The sequence below is a fragment of the Argopecten irradians genome, chromosome 1 (assembly GCF_041381155.1).
Source record: "Argopecten irradians isolate NY chromosome 1, Ai_NY, whole genome shotgun sequence".
NCBI classification, from domain to species: domain Eukaryota; kingdom Metazoa; phylum Mollusca; class Bivalvia; order Pectinida; family Pectinidae; genus Argopecten; species Argopecten irradians.
In genome coordinates, this window is record NC_091134.1 from 51,170,543 (window position 1) to 51,189,921 (window position 19,379).

At 34.4% G+C, this 19,379-nt stretch overlaps 2 protein-coding genes across 5 annotated transcripts; both read right to left on the reverse strand.

Moving 5' to 3' along the window:
* Positions 1-1,176: 1,176 nt before the first annotated feature.
* LOC138332119 (galactose-binding lectin-like) lies at positions 1,177-12,321 on the reverse strand. 4 transcript variants are annotated; one of them, XM_069280115.1, is made up of 3 exons: positions 12,160-12,321; positions 2,635-3,096; positions 1,177-2,305 (listed from the first exon to the last, which is right to left on the reverse strand). In XM_069280115.1, exons 2-3 carry the CDS (start codon positions 3,067-3,069, stop codon positions 2,294-2,296), a joined length of 447 nt encoding a protein of 148 aa, XP_069136216.1. In that variant the 5' UTR covers positions 3,070-3,096; positions 12,160-12,321; the 3' UTR covers positions 1,177-2,293. The 4 variants fall into 4 exon arrangements, with proteins under 4 accessions (XP_069136216.1, XP_069136200.1, XP_069136206.1 ...); XM_069280099.1 differs by having other exon boundaries at positions 2,635-3,099; positions 12,160-12,319; XM_069280105.1 differs by lacking the exon at positions 12,160-12,321 and adding an exon at positions 4,858-4,994 and having other exon boundaries at positions 2,635-3,099.
* A 4,667-nt stretch (positions 12,322-16,988) lies between these two features.
* LOC138310710 (galactose-binding lectin-like) lies at positions 16,989-19,370 on the reverse strand. The gene is made up of 2 exons (XM_069252048.1): positions 18,909-19,370; positions 16,989-17,215 (listed from the first exon to the last, which is right to left on the reverse strand). Exons 1-2 carry the CDS (start codon positions 19,341-19,343, stop codon positions 17,204-17,206), a joined length of 447 nt encoding a protein of 148 aa, XP_069108149.1. The 5' UTR covers positions 19,344-19,370; the 3' UTR covers positions 16,989-17,203.
* Positions 19,371-19,379: the final 9 nt, after the last annotated feature.

The window sequence follows — 19,379 nt, forward strand, 5'->3', positions numbered from 1 at the left end:
ATACTTGTTTTACTCTGTATACCGCCATTGCCAACTTCTTAGATACAACAGCTGTTTCAATCGGAACTCCTCGCCTTGTAATGAGGTGTTTGGATCGCAATGATTCTTTGCTGCCAATATTGGCGGCAAGTCATTTTATTCACGTCAATACATGTATTTATGTCAGGTCATTCCACTGTCATGCCATTCCATTGTCAGGTCATTCCATTGTCATTCCATCACCAGCCAAAGTCTTGTTCCATCACAACAGAATCACTCCCAATGTTTCGGTATATCTATGCAGTGATACAGTGAAAGTGATTTTTATTGGGACAAGCCAGAACAAACTGTAAATATTACAGTATATAATGATAACCTGCTTCTATTCTAAATATTGTACAGGTTTCTACGCTCTATTTGTTTTTGTTATTGCTGTAAACTCTACATCAGTTTATTTCCAAGATTAAAACATGGCTGTGATGTCATCTATTTTTATAGCTTGAGATATATTTGAGACAGATTCGACTATTATTACCTACTACTGTGGAATAGCTACCTTTTCCTGTGGAATAGTTTGTGAATTTAATTACTTGTACCGATGAATATTACTAAGCAAATAGTTGATATTATATCAATATTCCTTTAGGGAATTCGCATTAATTAAATCCAGAGAGAGATGAAACAATAGTAATATGAAAATGACAAACAAATCTAGAATTCAAGCTACAACAACTTGTATCCAATTTTCATTACTTCATTCCAAAATCAATTTTGTCATTTCTTTCACAGCCACAACATTTTTGTTTTATTTTTGTGTATTCATAACCCAAAAAGAATTCACTTTAATAAAGGGGAAAGGTTTACATGGAAATAAATGAGACCACTGCTTTATTTAATGTAGAAAAGAAATTACAGATGCTTACATTTGTTCATTTTTGTTTATCTAAAACACTTCATATTCTGTAAAAATGGCATCAATTAAACACATTTACATCCAAATACTGTTCATAAAGATAATAAATCCCCAGGAATGTTTCCATAAAACACGAATTATTGTGTCACGTGATTTCACTTTTCTATGTTCAGTTAGTATTATGATTCAAAATATCTTGTTAATCTATTTTTTTCCAAAAGGTTTTGGTCCGAATCACTACAAGAATATTTTCCCTTCAAGAGAGACAAACAAAACAACACAGATTATAGAATCTAAACATTTTAATTGTAGAGCTGGCAGAAATTGTTAGAGATGGCAAGTGATATTTTTCATTTAAATACATTTAAGTTAAGTTGGTAGTATCAGATTGTCCAAAATTCCCAGAAGTTCAATACAATATTATTTATACTTGTTTTTCAAGTTCCAGTTATCTCGTTGTTTTGCATCTTCTGTAAAAGTTTTGGAAATTTTGAACCATTTGTCTTTTCATTCAATTTATATTCGAATTTGTCATTTAAAATATCTGTAAATGAAAAACCAATATTCGTAGATCCACCCTTAAATAAAAATCTTATCTATTGTTTAACAGATGTGAATGTAAATATTTTTGAGAATATTTTGATAGTAAATAATGTAAAAACAACTCCCTATAACGTCTTAAAATCACCAAAAATCAAAATTATGAAGAACAATTGTTACATAAAAGTAAATTTTGAAAAAGATATTATTCAATTTGTAAGAAAATTGAGCTAATATTTATCATAATATTACATTTTAAGCATAATGAAAACCTTGATTGGGCATTGATCGGGACGTTTAATTAAAGAATTAATCTCCTTTTGGTTTTAAAACTGAATGCATGTTTTCCATTTATCATATAACCTTAATGTCAAATTCTTCAAGTTTAAATCAGATAATAATTTTAAGCAATAACAATAAAATGTATACCGAATTTAAATCAAATTAAAAAATGTTGGAGTTGTTACAAATAAATTGATTTATCAATACCTTCAAAGGAAACACTCTGTATCTTGTTACTTGAGTCATGGTCATTGAATGCTTGGAGACGTTTACATGAAAAACATTATTTGTGTCCTCAACACTGAAACTAAATTCTTAATTGACAGGTGCAACTATAATCGCACCCTAGAACTTAGACGATATAATTAAGATAAGATAATTAACAAAAATTAAAATCATTACAAATAAGCAAATAATTAATGTATTTAGGTATAAATTACATAGATTTGAAATGTAATGTAAAGTGAATTAGATTTAGAGGCAAAGTCTTCGATTAAATTAACATATACTTTGATTTTAACTTCATTCAAGGATCATATTCGTGATTCGTTTTCCGGCTGCGATGAACATTGAATACATCTATGGAGTCACCTGCAACAACAAGTCTTAAAATTAATGTTAACCGATTTGGGAGGAAGTCTGTGACGTTAAATGAATTGGAATTGTTGATGCTGTATAAGTAACTTTTTTTGATCAAATAATTTAGAATGGAAAATGATCATCCGTTCAGAAAGCTACGTATGGAGGTTTCTTATTGTAAGTAACAATAGGCGGAAATAAAACTACTTTTGTTTAAGGATCAATAAAGATGCCAAACATTCTAGAACCGTGAACAAATGATAATTATAATGAGCGCGAGATGAAAACATACAATGACTACTTGAAAACAAGTACACAGGCTAAATGTAAAATCTACTGACCTCTTGACAAGTATTACACGGTGAAACGATGAGGAACTCCATCCTGTCGTGACAGTCACCGTGAAGAACCAAAGAGTTATTATTGCATGGGTTGGCCTGACCTCCCTTAGGATGGATGAACTTGCCACCATGGTGTCGAATTTGCTTTTTGCATGTGTCTAAATAGAAGAGGGCTCCATTGTGACGATCACTGTGAAGGACGAGGCCAGTTTCATTACAAGGATCAGTGCTGCCACCATAGGGATGGATACATTTGCCACTCGCCACGTGTCGGATGTAGCCGTATCCATTGCATGTTCGGTCGAATGCAAAGTACATGCGATCATGTACGTCCTGGTGCAACACCACCGCCGTGTTTTCACAAGGGTTACGGGAACCGCCCAGAGGATGGATGAACTTCCCGGAGGTTCTGTGCTTGATCACAAAAGTTGTCATGGTTTCAACTCTGTTTTTATATAGATGCTACTGAAAGGTAAGAAGGATCGATTTACAGGAATCATTTCAACAGGTTAGTATATTCATTCACTTATAGTACATTGTTTAATGTTATTAATAGACGCATAAGAATTATCATAAAACCATACATAGAAATGTCTATTAAAGCTTCTTCATGTTAGACTACCTGTTGAAAGAGCTACAATTAATACGCATCATTATCTTCTTAAATTAACTTGAATATCGGATAAATATTAACATGAAAAAGAGAACATTATTTGTGATTCCATTTGTTTTTGTCCACCGGTGAAGTTATAGGACATGGTAACAAAATTTCATTATCGCAAAATGTAAAATTTAGAAAATTCTCGAAACGGTTTATTTAGAGTACACTCAGAATGTTGTGGTATATCTCCATAACATGAAAAAAATCCTGGATTCTGATTGGCTACAGACATGGCTACTATATGCAAAAGTGCCCAAGCAAGCGGGCACTATTGAAGTGGCCCGAAATTGAACGTGAATGAATTGTGACGTCACCATTACATGACGTCATTATAACGTTGCGCTTCGGCCAAGACATCAAGATGGCGGACATTCTGTTGTGTGCGGAGATGGAAGCAAATGTTGCTTTTCTACAAAAGACAGTTCACTGTATTGATCTACTTTTAAATCTTCGTGAAGCTGAGTCCCATTTTATAGAATCACAGAATTCTGCGAATATTCATATGTTGTTTTTTTAATGTAACAACATGGTGTGGAAATGAAAAGGAGGTCTGAAGTTGGTTGCGAGTTCCTAGTTCCTAGTTCCGTTTAATAAACGGAACTAGGAACCAGACCCGAGTTCCGTTTAACTTAAACGGAACTAGGAACCAGACCCGAGTTCCGTTTAACTTAAACGGAACTAGGAACCAGACTGAGGTCTAGGTATCAGATCCGTTTAAAGAAATCTGTGTTATAGATATGAATTCTGTTCTGTATTATGAATGTAAGCTTTAAGTTCGATTCCCGTATATAATATATAATTGAACATGCAATTAGAGGTAGGAATCCTAATAAACGGAACTCGGCTCGTTGACCAGTACTTTAGTTAAACGGAACTCGGGTCTGGTTCCTAGTTCCGTTTAAGTTAAACGGAACTGAGGTCTAAGTATCGGATCCGTTTAAGGAAATCTGTGTTATAGATATGAATTCTGTTCTGTATTATGAATGTAAGCTTTAAGTTCGATTCCCGTATATAATATGCAATTGAACATGCAATTAGAGGTAGAAATCCTAATAAACGAACGGAACTCGGGCTCGTTAACCAGTACTGTTTTGTTTGTTAAACGGAACTCGGGTTCCTGGTTGCAATGACCTAGTTCCGCTCGTTTAAGTTAAACGGAACTCGGGGGTCCTGGTTCCTAGTTCCGTTTTTAGTTCTTTTTTAAACGGAACTAGGAACTAGGAACTCGCAACCAACTTCAGCCCTCCAAATGAAAATAGCTGAGGTGTCGCCTGACATGTTTCTGTTATGATGACATGAAAACGGGTCTCATGTGAGGGTGATGTACTAAACCCATTATGACATGGTTGAGAGGGCACTATTTGCCTCATAGTAATGTCTCGTGATGGGATAATGCCCTCGCCTTCGGCTTTGGCACTATTTCATCACTCAACAATACTATGAGGCAATAGTGCCCTCTCAACCAGGCATAAGCAGATAAAGGAATAAAGTAATTTATACCATTGTAAGTTATTAACAGGTAGAAAATGTGTTTTAAATGAAAATGAAGATACTGAACAAACCTCAGTAGTATTCCAGGGTAACGTGTGTGTGTCCTCGAGAGAGCTGCTGCAGGTTTTCATATAGAAATGACTGTCCTTTATATATCATTTAGGTTACCGAATGACAGTCACATGATTTCCTGATATATACTTAGTATCAGGATCTGCTAAACTTATTAGACGGAACTACGTGTTCACCAACTTCTTTCCTTACAAAACATTTTTTGTCATAGCAGGAAAGTACTAATACGGATTATTTACATTTGTCACAATACACTTTTTATTTATTATAGCATGTCAAGAATTGATGCAATGGTGTACTCAACACAAATCTCTTTATCGCACAGAGAATGTTAATGCTGATTATGATCATGATATTTTTTCTAAAGAACATTTATGCCAAAATGTATTTGTAAGATATTTATTGTAAAATTATTTTAATTACATAACATTTTAGATTATTTACAAAATTAACGTCCAATTTACGGTATTAGTCACGTCATGAATGTCAAATGTTCAAACAATTTTATATGTAGTTATGAAACATTGGTGCTGGTATGGCTAAACAAATTAAATATGACTACCAACAATTGTTAATGTTTGTTTGTTCTTTTACTTTCTTTCTTTTACATATACTTTGATATATTATCATTAATGCTGCTATTGTATGTTTTATTATGTACCATCGTATACATTTGTATTGGAGATGGCAATTCTAAGTTGTATAACTTGTGCCTGATTCCTTTTGACTTTGTTCAAATGAAATATGTTTAAACTAAAGCTGATTATGTTGCAATGTGATGTTCTTAACCCGATCCTGAACAATGCCATCTTGGCATCCTTGGAAAAATTACATTATTGAAGATGGTCGCCACGAAATCGATATTAATCCAATAGATAGCTGTAACTAAATTGCAAAAGATACTTTCCTTTATCAATTTTGAAAGATAGATACTTATTCTTAAAAGAAAAAACAAATGTGATAAAAGCGATCTTTCAGAATTGTTTATTTTTCGTCAATATTTTTATTAATTAGAATGTAATATTTTAAGCCAATTATTAACCTGAAAAAATAGTGTGGGATAAAAAAGTAATTCTAACCGTGTGGACAAAAAAATGTCAAATTTTCGAGGCGATCTGTCCTTTTATCAAGACAAACAGAACGAACACGATTACATAATATTATACGATCAGTAATATTGGACAATGAAAATAGACAAATATTTAGCAGCACAATGCAGCGTAGCTGCAATATTGTAGCTCAAAAGACTTTTTGACAGAAAATGGTGTCGTCTTTAGAGCTACAATTGGTGCCTATTACTGCTAATGGAGCAAAGTAATGATTATGCAAACCATTATAAAACGTTTGTTTGCATTTTTATCGTACTTGTTTGATATCGCTTACCTACTAGGCAATAAAACTGAACCAAATATAATATCAGATTCTCATCGAGGCATTATTTTTTTACATAATACATATGAAGGTCTTTCTCAAGGGAATTTGACGTCTTGTGAGCGGTACGGTAGATAGTAAGAATGATAGTTATGTTTGTTTAAGACAAAAATAATATGTAATGCAAGTATAAGCATAAAAAATGGAAACCTACAAAAAAGTATAGAAAACTATGCCCGAGTGATTTTCGCTGGCAGTGCTCCACTACGACACATAGGGACCAATTCGTACCCGGCCGAATGGTATTGAAGGCTGGGTACGTATATTCGTTCTAAATGCAGCGCAATTAACCCTTCGGCAAGTGGCAGCCTACATGTAGCCATGATGTTCGGAAAAACACTACGATATGAGCGGTGACTGGAAAACGTGCCACGAGTGACGTCAAATGTGTGGCGAAATTTATATGTAATACTAATTTGAATAGGAAACAGGTTTAGCCGCCTTTCTTCCCGGTGTATGCAAAGGAGCAAAATCCTATATTTAGTCGCCTTTTACGTGGCAGCATATGCAAAGGATCGATAAAGCGTACAAAAGAATGGGAAAATGTTGAAAGTGGGATTTAGTAATTGAAAAGCGAGTGATCGATTGTGGTCAATTGAAATATATATATATATATTTAATGTTCGTTAATTTTCGTCTGTTTCACTTTCGTTTTGTCAGCTTTCACTTTTGCAAATTTTTGAGCTTTCTGACAGGTATTGAACCCGGAGGCCTATCAGACGAGTCCGGTGCCCGGGACTCATGTACGTCGGCAAAAACTAGCACATTAACACCCATTCCGGGTTGGAAAATTCATTTAAATTCAAAAATTCTTCCTCGAAAGCAAGTCCGATGAACACATCATCACCCGAGTCTCCCATGACACGTGACTCGTGTGAAGTAGAAAATTCCTGAAAATAATACGGAAAAAAGAAATGTCATTTCGTAAAAACACTGAAATAACAAAATATGAAAACGAAAAAAATGAATTGAGAAATTCAAAACCGAAAAATGCGTGCCTAAATTGTCGCAGGAACATACCTTACGAGGTGCATTGTCGCTGCTCGAAAAAGAACATGGCGGCGATGTGCGTGCGTGGCTATATATAGGCTAGCTCATTTTCATATTTTTGTCTCTAAAACGAGGTTGTCAAGCTTGAAATGGAAATAGCTACTTATTCCCTCAGCATCATGCTGATACTCAAAGAATCACCCTCATCCGTCACTAAAGCTCGGATGAGGGGGGATTTTTGGTCTACGGTAAGCTAGTAGCGATTGCTCTGGGAAAATACGCCCATGTTTGGTTATTGACTCGATGATTCTAATGGTTCCTAAGGATAGAAGGGAGATGTGGCAGTTCTGGTTTTATATGCGAGAAGATTGGCTCTATAAAGGGCGCGATCCTTGACGATTTCTTGGTCGATTTGATTTGTATCCTCTAGAGAGAAGGTGGCATTTCATCTCTTCGCACTCTGATCTCGCGAGAGGTGGAGGGCTTGTGGTAATATGTCGAGAGATCTTAACCACTCGGCCACCGCTGCCCCTATAAATTTCAGCCATATGTACACATACTCAATGATTTTATAGCAAACGTACGAAAGTAGAATTGAAATATAACACTATGGCTACAGACATATCTTCGGGAGCTCCGTAGTGACATTTATGACGCATTTACCGACATTGTTGTATACAAAAAACGATCAGATAGATCCAAGAATGCTCAAAGAACATGAGTATATGCGCAAGAAACAACCCGGACCGGAAGAAATGCCAGCGGGACCGTAACTAAGGGGAAATCAGATCCCAACCGGTTTCTAAGAACGTCTAAATTCCATCTCTGATGACATTTTGTCAGGATTAAATGAGGAACAGTTGAATTGCCGGATGTGTGCACAAATATTTGAAGAAAAAACAACGAATATCCAATGCAGTCGTTTTCATGGACATTATTGTTTCAACTGTCTCTAAATTATAGACCGGAACTACAAAATTCTAAGCAAGCCATATATCATGTGGTTTTGCATCCCGTGCAGAGCGGTCGTGGAAAAGAGTATAATTACGGACAGGAAGACTGAGGAAAGATGTTAAGAGAAAATGGCCGTATATGAATCATAGATCGCGGAATTGTATACATTATTTAACACAAAATGGAAGGAATCAAAATTACGAAAAATCAAAAAAAGAGAGTATATTTAAGTTGAATGCCATCGATGTATACAATACCGTAAACATGGAATCGGTTATATCGGAAACAATGGAAAGATAAAGAAAAGAAAAAAAAATGTTGGTGTATGGAATCCCGGAGCAGTGCCAGGAAATTGGTGTTGAAAGAATTAACTCGGATAAAGAAGCGATTAACGAAATTTAATGAATGCGAAATGAACTCAGCAGAAAACGCGGTAAAGATTAAACATATAGGAAAACCAGATAAAGACAAAACAACACCAATTCTGGTTAGTCGGGGGTCAAAAGAAACAAAAAGGATATTGTTTAAGAACATTAGAAACATGTGAAATAATGAGAAGTTCAATAAAGTACAGATCAGAAAAGACCTCACGAAGCATGAGCGGGAGAAAAATAGATCTTCGAGAGGAAATGAAAAGAAAACAGATGGAAGACGAAGGAGGTATACGCAGAGTACATGAAATGACTCTTATTGGTGTACTGTATCTGCATAACAAAACCTCTACTATATTGAATCATTACCTGACACGTGATATGTCTAAGACGTCAATGGTTAGCTGATATACGAATTCTGACGCGAATGTTATCTATAACTCACTGTTATCTGGTATCGCGGCATAACAACGTGGGTAAAACTTAACAGGGACTTCGCACCAATGGTTGTTTTAAAATTTAAAAGAAATTCAATGTTAGGGCTTTAACTAGGGAATTAGGAAGCAAGCGTCAACCTTATATTACTTATTAAGTTGTGCTGCTATGTTTCCTCTGGTTCTAGTGCTGCTGTGTTTCCTCTGGTTCTAGTGCTGCTGTGTTTCCTCTGGTTCTAGTGCTGCTGTGTTTTCTCTGGTTCTAGTGCTGCTGTGTTTCCTCTGGTTCTAGTGCTGCTGTGCTTCCTCTGGTTCTAGTGCTGCTGTGTTTCCTCTGGTTCTAGTGCTGCTGTGTTTTCTCTGGTTCTAGTGCTGCTGTGTTTCCTCTGGTTCTAGTGCTGCTGTGTTTTCTCTGGTTCTAGTGCTGCTGTGTTTCCTCTGGTTCTAGTAACTGACTTGTGAATAGCTTGATCTTTTCTAGTTTTGCCAGGTCGTATAGTAATTTACAACTTTTTGCAACATAATAACGCTTGCGTCTACATTCTAATGATGGTGGACCTAGTTTAACATGGTATGGTGGATCTAGTGTTGGTATGTTCTCTTGTAGTAGGTTGCTCTTCTCGGAAAGACTTTTATTTATGCTTTGCATAATTTCTTTCTTTATAGAATAGAAGTAATTTGCATCAATAAATATATGTACAGAATCCTGCAATATCGATATATTACTAGGCAAAACATTAGAAAACGTTATTCATGAGACACAAATGATAGTTATATTTTTTCTCAATTCTTTATTTTCCACCCTTCTATGTGTGTCTTATATGTCCGTGGTCACTGCGTAAAAATCGAAACACAGATGTGAAAGCGGAAGTAACGATTTCTATATGCACCTATAAAAGCATTTCCCCTAGTAAACCGCATTTTTACTTTGAAAGCGATACATTAACACATCGAACGAAAAGCATTAGGCGACGTACCCGAAACGTTATTCATACTATTTAGGTTTATATGTACAGAATTCTGCAATATTGATATATTTTTACAAAAAACGTTAGAAGCTTTGAAAGAAAAACGAAAACAGATATAGTCAACGACGAACAAAAATGATACCATTATCCTGTTCAGCGGGTGTTGTGGTTTTCCTCTCATAATATCACATGATCCATATATAACATCTGAATTTGAGTTCACATAGGTGTCGTTAAGATATAATGTACAGCGTGCGTTATGATATACTGATGGTACACTTTGTATGTACATCATCCATAACAAATAGCTACCTTATCATCAAATGTAATATCAGTTGATGCGAAAATAAATACAGAAAAGTCGATGAACGAGTTTTATGAATGGTTTGTATTTCCTAACAACATGTATAATTTCAGTACAGCACTTTCTCATTATTTTAAAAATAAAACAATTATTTGTAACTGTTTTAATTTTAAAATAATGAGAAAGTGCTGTAGTAAAATTATATATTTTGTTAGAAAAAAACAAACCAGTATTTTTAAAATAAAACAGTTATTTGTTCTAGAATTATTTTATTTTTAAAATAATGAGATAGTGCTGTAGTAAAATTACATTTTTGTTTGAAAAATACGAACCATTCATAAAACTCGTTCATTGACTTAGAAGTCCGTGCCATTATAGTTATTCAAATCGATCACTTCGTGATTTGATTAGTCAATTTGAATAAAAAACATTCTACACCAGGTATTAACATAAAACCTGAACTTATGTTGAGTGTTGTAATTGTATGTGGTAATGTTGAATAATACTATAAGACTTTTTATATGGGGATATAAAGAATAAACCTATCCCTCATATCCATGCATGAAAGAGCATTTTTCTCTCATACCTCGACGTTTTATTGCAATTTTCTGCCATTTTGAAATAAATTCGAAACAATTATGACTGCAAGTCAATTCTGCATAAATGAAAATTTCATGATATTTTTAACGCAAATCCCGTTGTTTGTATCTTTTAAAGTAAATCCAGCCTAGTGTATGAAAAAATGTTAAAACTCTACTTAGTAAATAGTAACTTTGTTAATGCTGTGACGTCACAATGCTTTATTACATGGGTAGTCATGCAATATAGCCTCAGACGATATCAGTGTGTTACCATAGACCAGCCAGTATTACACGTGCAGAGAAATAAATGAATTAGCCTTTTCTGAATCACTTTACTTGGTGTAAAGATGGACAAATGTTTAAGCTGGGAAGATCATATCGAAAATTCATAAAGGCTTGGGTTTTTTCAGAAAAACTAGGAAAAATCTTCCCACTTGTGCAAGAACGAAATATTTTATATATACACCATATACTTTATGAGTGCTGTTTTACTTACTGATTTTCTGTGATAAGCTGACTGTGATATTTATTATAATAATATTGCTGTATTGTTGTAAATATTGTATATTTGTATGTCAGACGAGTCTCTGATTCCAAGTGTTATCGACTTTAGATAAACACATTATTATTTTGTTATAAAAGCAGCACGGTGAACGATTTAAAGATTGAATTACCTCAATTTAAAATGTTAAATGTATTGAAGATGAGTAATTTTTTGATAACTTTATGATTTATATCAATCTGTAAAATTGCGAAATACTTTTACACGAAAACATATTAGTGTCACTTTAAAAAATAAAATAAAATACTTTTCTCGTAAAAACGCGATGATTATCTCGTTTTAATGCGTTAGTTATCTCGTTTTAACGAGATTAGTTAATTAACAAAAACGAGAATATTGTTTACTATCTCGTTAAAACGAGATAGTTAAAGCGTTTTAACGAGACAATTATCTCGTTTTAACGCGTTAGTTATCTAGTTTTTAAGCATTATTATCCCGTTTTAACTCTTTTGTTATCTCGTTTTAACGCGTTAAAACGTGATAATTGTTTGCTTCCTCATTAAAACGAGATGATTAACACGTTTTAACGGGATAATTGTCGCGTTTTAACAAGAAAAGTATTCATTCTATTTTTCAAAGTGATACTAATGTGCTTTCGTACTTTAACGGCATAATCAAGTAAAAACATTTTGATAACATTGCATGAAATTGATACGTAGAAAATTAATTTAGAATAAAATTTTAAAACAAGCTATTTAGTACTTACTGAACAAACTTCAGTGGTATCCCTCGGTAGCGTGCGTGTGTTTTCGAGGGAGCTGCTGCTGCTTCTATAGAAATGCTTGCCATTTTTATGTCATTTGGGATACCGATTCACTGTCACATGATTTCCTGATACAGATTTGACCTACTTGCACCCAGATCTCTTTGAATCATTAGGGAGTCGCATTTGCAAATTCGTCCTTGAAACCATCAATATGCAAATGTCGTAAATCGGAACTATATGGGCGTGTTCCATTACTTATTTCCTAACAGCGGATGTTTCCACTGGACTGCAATGGGTTGTTACGCATTGTAGCATGGCCATTTGTTGTCGCCATGACATCATGACGTAAAATGCCGAATCCTGTTCAGCAGATGCTGCAGTTTTCCTATCATAATATCACATGATCAATGCACGTGATAGATTTGGTACGCATTTGAGTTTGTATATGGGTCGTTGTGACATGATGTACAACGTATATCATGTAAAAGTGACGTAATTTCAACAGCGTGGACAAAACATCGTCGAATTTTCGAGGCGATCTACCCCTTAATCAAGACACAAAAAGAACAACTAACATTGCATGGTATCGACGGTCACCAATATTCCCAAAAATGCAAACAATCTATACATGTAGAACATAAAGATAAACTATAGGGACAATATCGATGCGTATTTTCTCCCATACTTCACAGGGATATCTCGCGGTTGCTAGGGAAAAGATACCTCTATCTTACACAGGGGGGTGTAAGACAGTTCACACGCGCTAGATAATAACGTGGCGTCATCAATACATGCGGCGTAACTGCGGCGCGCATTGTGGCGTCATCAATTTTGACGGCAAACCTCGGGTTGACGGGCCAAAATCTTTCACTCGGGTTGAGATATCCCTGTCCACTTCACAGACCCATGTAAGATTCTATTAGTCTCGATGATCCCTTCAATCAGTCGGTATAATTAGCTGCGATCGCCGAAGGCTTGTATGGTTGATCTAATGAAAGGCATATTAAAATGGTGTACAGGTTAAATGAAAAATTATAGACACTCAATGTAACAAATGTGTGCAAGTAAACTCGCCTGCCTTGGCATGTTGTCGTCATAAACGCTTACTCCGTGTTTGTAATGCCACAGCGGATTGGCTGCTACACTTGTGGAACAATTTCTCTAAAATATGGAATTTCACCACGTAAGCGTAAAGATCTTACAGAGATATTTATAATATATATAAAAAAGTCTACTTTATTTGGTCATTAAATGTAATATCAGTTGATGCAAAAATAAATGCAGTAGAATTCAATGAACGAGTTTTTATTAATGTATTGTTTTTCTCCAACAAAATAAAACTATATTCTTTATAGGATATGACACAAAATTCATCCAATATTCTATAAGAACTATGAATACTTGTTTTTTTCAGACAGAGGTTTGTAATTCTACAGTACATAAGTTTTAATTTGAAAAACAAAAACAAACAAAAACGTCCTTGGCATTACAGTTATAAACTCCATCATTTGATGTTATGATTAGTCAATTTCAATAAAAGTATTCAACACATGGTACAATGTATTAACATAAAACCTTACACCTGAACTGATGTGGAGTATTGTTATTGATACAATGTTTTAGAAATCTATATCAAAATTCTATAGATTGAATATCGGACTCATCCTCCCTCCTAGTCTAAGAGAAGAGCTCATCATGGGTTAACCTGTAACAAGACAAATGTTAATATTATAGCGATTTCTCACTCTTCCCACGCATGAGGAAACGATATACAACAACTCAACCCGAAGAATTAGCAGAAAATAACCATATTTACCAAGTATACAGGACAAGACCTGTCGTTATACAATTGCAAATCTTTTATTGACATTGATGCATTCGCTTTCGTTAGAAGAAAAAGGATTTTCAAAACGTATAGATCTATATAACTACGAAGAAGAATATACACATATAAACTGTAGGAACGTGTAAAATTGATTTGAAACATTTAATTTTTTTTTTCATTTTGCACAATATTTCACGTGACTATCCCATTGGTTTAACAAACTAAACAGACACGTGGAAATCAGATTTACATATAAACAATTGCACATGCAGTATGTACTGCATCATACATATGTATTCTTCGCCTTGGAAGTATCCCGTCTTATTACACATGCTACAGATTTAGCTCCCTTTTGGTTAGGTATCCAATGTGATTGTTCGCTCGTAAACCAATGACGTCACATTCAATTCTACCCGCAAGGATAGACACTCTTCATTGTGGATATTAGAAATATCAAATTGACTTGATGCAACAGAAAGTAAATATGACTATGCTACGTTTTTCTTTTCTTTTCTTTTTTTTTTGGTTTACTTTATGGTTGATTAAAGTACTATATTCAGACATCAACAATGGGACTTTCATCTCCCTTTCTGTCTGATAAAACAATGGAATAACAATACTGAGTTTACTTTAGTTGTATGTGCTAGTGTTGAATAATACATAAATGTGTTATCCTGAATCTACCAATATTCCAATCGTATCTTTGTGAATGTTGGTGTTTAGATTATATATTACTTCTAAACATTCCATGCAGCAAAAGGATGAGTGTCAATTTGGGCCCTCTGGTGGCCATGACCGATAAGACTTTTTTGTGTTTACAGATACCTGAGGGTTAGGGCATCATTATATGACATATCATTAAGGTCAGGTCGGAGTCCCTTGTTAGTTATGGGGAGTTAAACAGGAGTGGCAAATTTCTGTTTTGTCCCGTTTTGTGCGGACCAAATTATATATTTGAATTATGTTTTTATGAATTAAAATGCATTTATATGTTAAAATTGAAAGATTTTGGAAAATATTACTCGGTGTCAAAAAATAAGTCAAATTGACCTAATTTTGTAAAAATGTTAATTATTTAAGAATAAAGTTTATCTGGTGCTATAATATACCTGACAAAATGCTATATCATTATATTATATTGCATTGAGCAATACATTTGCATATTATAAACTTAGACAAAGAATATATGTGGATTAGAAAGGATTGGGGAGGGTGAGCAGGAGGAGAGGTGAGGGGAATTTTTATTTTTGAAACTTTAAAACACCAATAAATGTTTTTGCTTATGTTCAGAGGGTCATATACTTGCTCAAATACGTTACTATAAAATTTTCAAATGCAATAATGATTTTTTAAATGTATGCATTTTATTATATATAATTACATTCTCTCAAATGCGATTTATTTCAAAAAATTAATACTATTCGAGTCAGTTTATATTACTTCTGAACATAATAATACATTTATTGGTGTTTTAAAGTTTAAAATATAAAAAAACCATCATCCTTCTCCACCCCCTGCTCACCCTCCCCAATTCCATCTCATCCACAATATATTTTTTGCCTAAGTTTATAATATAAAAATGTATTGTTCGATGCAATCTAATATGATGTATAACTTTTATATCTGGTATATTATGGTACCAGATATAATTTTTTCTTACATAGTTAACATTTTTCCGAAATAAGATTACTGTAATTATTTTTTACACTAAGTTATATTTTCCAAAATATTTTATTTTTAACATATAAATGCATTATAATGCAACAAAATGGGACAAAACAGAAAAATGCCCCTCCTGTTTAACCCCCCATAAGTCATAAGGTACTCTGACCTGACTTTAATCATACGTCATATCATGATGTCCTAACCCCCGGGTATCTGTAAACAAAAAATAATGTTTATCGGTCATGGCCACCAGAGAGCCCAACTTGACACTCATCCTTTGTCCTTCAAACAACCAAGATGCAAATGCCGTAAATCGGAACTACATGGGCGTTTTCCATAACTTATTTCCTAACAACGGATGTTTTCATTGGCTGCAATGGGTTGTAACGCTTTGTAGCATGGCCATTTGTTGTCGCCATGACATCATGACCTAAAATGTCGATATCCTGTTCAGCAGATGCTGCAGTTTTCCTGTCATAATATCACATGATCAATGCACGTGATAGATTTGGTACGCATTTGAGTTTGTATATGGGTCGTTATGACATGATGTACAACGTATATCATGTAAAAGTGATGTAATTTCAACAGCGTGGACAAAACATTGTCGAATTTTCGAGGCGATCTACCCCTTAATCAAGACACAAAAAGAACAACTAACATTGCATGGTATCGACGGTCACCGATATTCCCAAAAATGCAAACAATCTATACATGTAGAACATAAAGATAAACTATAGGGACAATATATGTCCCTTCAATCAGTCGTCATAATTAGCTGCGATCGCCGAATGCTTGTATGGTTGATCTAATGAAAGGCATATCAAAATGGTGTACAGGTTAAATGAAAAATTATAGACACTCAATGTAACAAATGTGTACAAGTAAACTCGCCTGCCGTGGCATGTTGTCGTCATAAACGCTTACTCTGTGTTTGTAACGCCACAGCGGATTGGAACACTTGTGGAACAATTTCTCTAAAATATGGAATTTCACCAGATAAGCTTAAAGATCTTACAGAGATATTTATGCTATCGATCTATGACACTAACATTAGAGTGTAGACTCCTATATCTCCATAACAAAAAGTCTACTTTATTTGATCATTAAATGTAATATCAGTTGATGCAAAAATATATCAGTAGAATTCAATGAACGAATTTTTATTTATGTAGTGTATTTTTCAAACAAAATAAAACTATATTCTTTATAGGATATGACACAAAATTCATCCAATATTCTATAAGAACTATGAATACTTGTTCATTCAGACAGAGGTTTGTAATTCTTCAGTACATAAGTTATAATTTGAAATACAAAAACAAAAAAAACACCCTTGGCATTATAGTTATAAACTCGATTTGATTTTATGATTAGTCACTTTCAATAAAAGTATTCAACACATGGTACAATGTATTAACATACAACCTTAAAAATATACCTGAACTGATATTGAGTATTGTTATTGATACAATGTTTTGGTAATGAAAATATTTATATCAAAATCCATAGAGTGAATATTGGATTCATCCTCCCTCCTAGTCTAAGAGCTCATCACGGGTTAACCTGTAACAAGACAAATGTTAATATTATAGCGATTTCTCACTCTTTCCACGCATGAGGAAGGCGATATAAAACAACTCAACCCGAAGAATCAGCAGAAAATAACATTATTTACTTTGTGGTTGATTACAGTACAAATGTATATTCAGACATCAACAATGGGACTTTCATCTCCCTTTCTGTCTGATAAAACAATGGAATATCAAAACTGAGTTTGTATTAGTTGTATGTGCTAGTGTTGAATAGTACATAAATGTGTTATCCTGAATCTACCAATATTTCAATCGTATCTCTGTGAATGTTGGTGTTTAGATTGTACATTACTTTTAAGCATTCCCTCCAGAAAACGCTGCACAGCATCAACTAGTCTAGGGCATATCTGCTTATTATATGTATGCTTTGTCAGACGTTAAAAAGCTCAACTTTCGCCATGAATCATTTACATATGCTATCATCATGACAAATACATCTTTAAGGTTATGACAAACTATAATGTTAAAATAAATTTCATAATACAATTTCGCAAACCATTCATGATATACCGCTTTCTTTACTGAATTTTTATATAATATTTTAAGTTTCACTTGTCCAATTAGTATTTAAACTAACCAAGCCGATGTAAGTTTTTTCACGGGTATCTAAAGACGTGATCATTTTGACGTCAATAATGTTAACATGGACACTTCAATTGATCACCGTCAAAATGATTTCATTGTGTGGAATATAGCATATCGTAGTTGATAAACGGTTTTCCTGGTCTAAATTACACATATTTGTAATGCGGAGACCCCCGTGTTCTGCAGGCAATCAATATAAAATGCGTTGTGTTTATATAAAAAGAAGCTGTTTCAATGATTAAGAAGACTTTAAGATACAAAAATGGACGTTTGAAATTGCTATATGTGTATCCTACATGGCGATATCGGTAATAAATACTATGAGTTACCTTAATGTTCTAAAGTCCATTGTCAACTTCGCTAGCCAAGGGTACAGTGGTCTCACGACTAAAGTAACGTTCACCGCAGTGGCCCCCCTTCTATTTACGTAATAAGCAACAAATTAAAAAACTCGTATCATTGTTGTATGGAATGGAAAATGGCATCGCCATTTGGGATGCACATGTTTTTTGCGAAGATTCAAAATACCAAAGATATAAATGTTTGGCAGAGGCATTAGTTTGTCGTTTCGGACACTGTTTTTTGTGTTTCATGTCAGGAGATCGCAGTTTATTTTTGCATCATTTGTTTATCTTTGAAAAACAGAAACCACGCACGTATTTACTTTCCGAATCTCCAAATTTCCAACGTATCCATGTACTTAATATAGCTGGTCTAACATATTTAATAATTGACTACTAATAGTAAATATGACTCCGGCAGTAGCTGTTGTTGACAAATGTAGGTCAATACTATCACTTCGGTTCAGTTTTGTTGACATATAAAAACTGGGTTATCATTGGTTGCCTGAACATAGCCGCATCCAATCAAAATTTGAAAGCGGGAACTTCAATTTTGATACGACATATGCCAAGGGTTGCAGGTAGAGTATCGAACTGAATACCCTTGTCTATCGAAGTTGGTCCATTGTATGCCTCCCCACTTCATTAACAAAATCTTAATGGCGTGTACATTATGTTGTACCTTTTTTCATTATAAATAACAGTGTTAAAGAGTAAATAAATAAGAAAACCTTTTACCTCTTGATTAGTATTGCATGGTGACACAATTACAAACTCCATGGCAGCATGGCGACCTGCACGAAGAACAACTGGAATCTGGTTAGCCGGGTTTGGGTGACCTCCCTTTGTGTGAATGTATTTGCCACCATGGTGCCGAATGTGATGGTTTCGAGCATTAATATAGAAAAGAGCTGCAGGATGTCGGTCCTGGTGCAGTACAAGATCGGTTTTATCGTCAGGGTTAAGATTGCCTCCAAGTGGGCACAGGTATTTCCCACTTCCGACATGACGGATGTATCCATACCCCTGTCTTGCCTTCTCAAATGCAAAATGCATTCCTGCGTGTATGTCCTGGTGGACAACCATCCTGGTATCATTAGGCGGGTTTAAATCACCGCCATACGGATGGATAAATTTGCCTCCAGACTTGTGTTTGATAACAAAAATAGACATAGTTTTGTCACACTTTTAGTTTCTTTCTGTACCTAT

Excerpts from the sequence above, each read along its gene's own strand:
- LOC138332119 (XM_069280089.1), bottom strand. The coding sequence starts at position 4,917 with ATGAAAACCTGCAGCAGCTCTCTCGAGGACACACACACGTTACCCTGG. Across the intron at positions 3,097-4,857 it reads TACCCTGGAATACTACTGAG|CATCTATATAAAAACAGAGT; the intron begins GTTTGTTCAGTA and ends ACCTTTCAGTAG.
- LOC138310710 (XM_069252048.1), bottom strand. The coding sequence starts at position 19,343 with ATGTCTATTTTTGTTATCAAACACAAGTCTGGAGGCAAATTTATCCAT.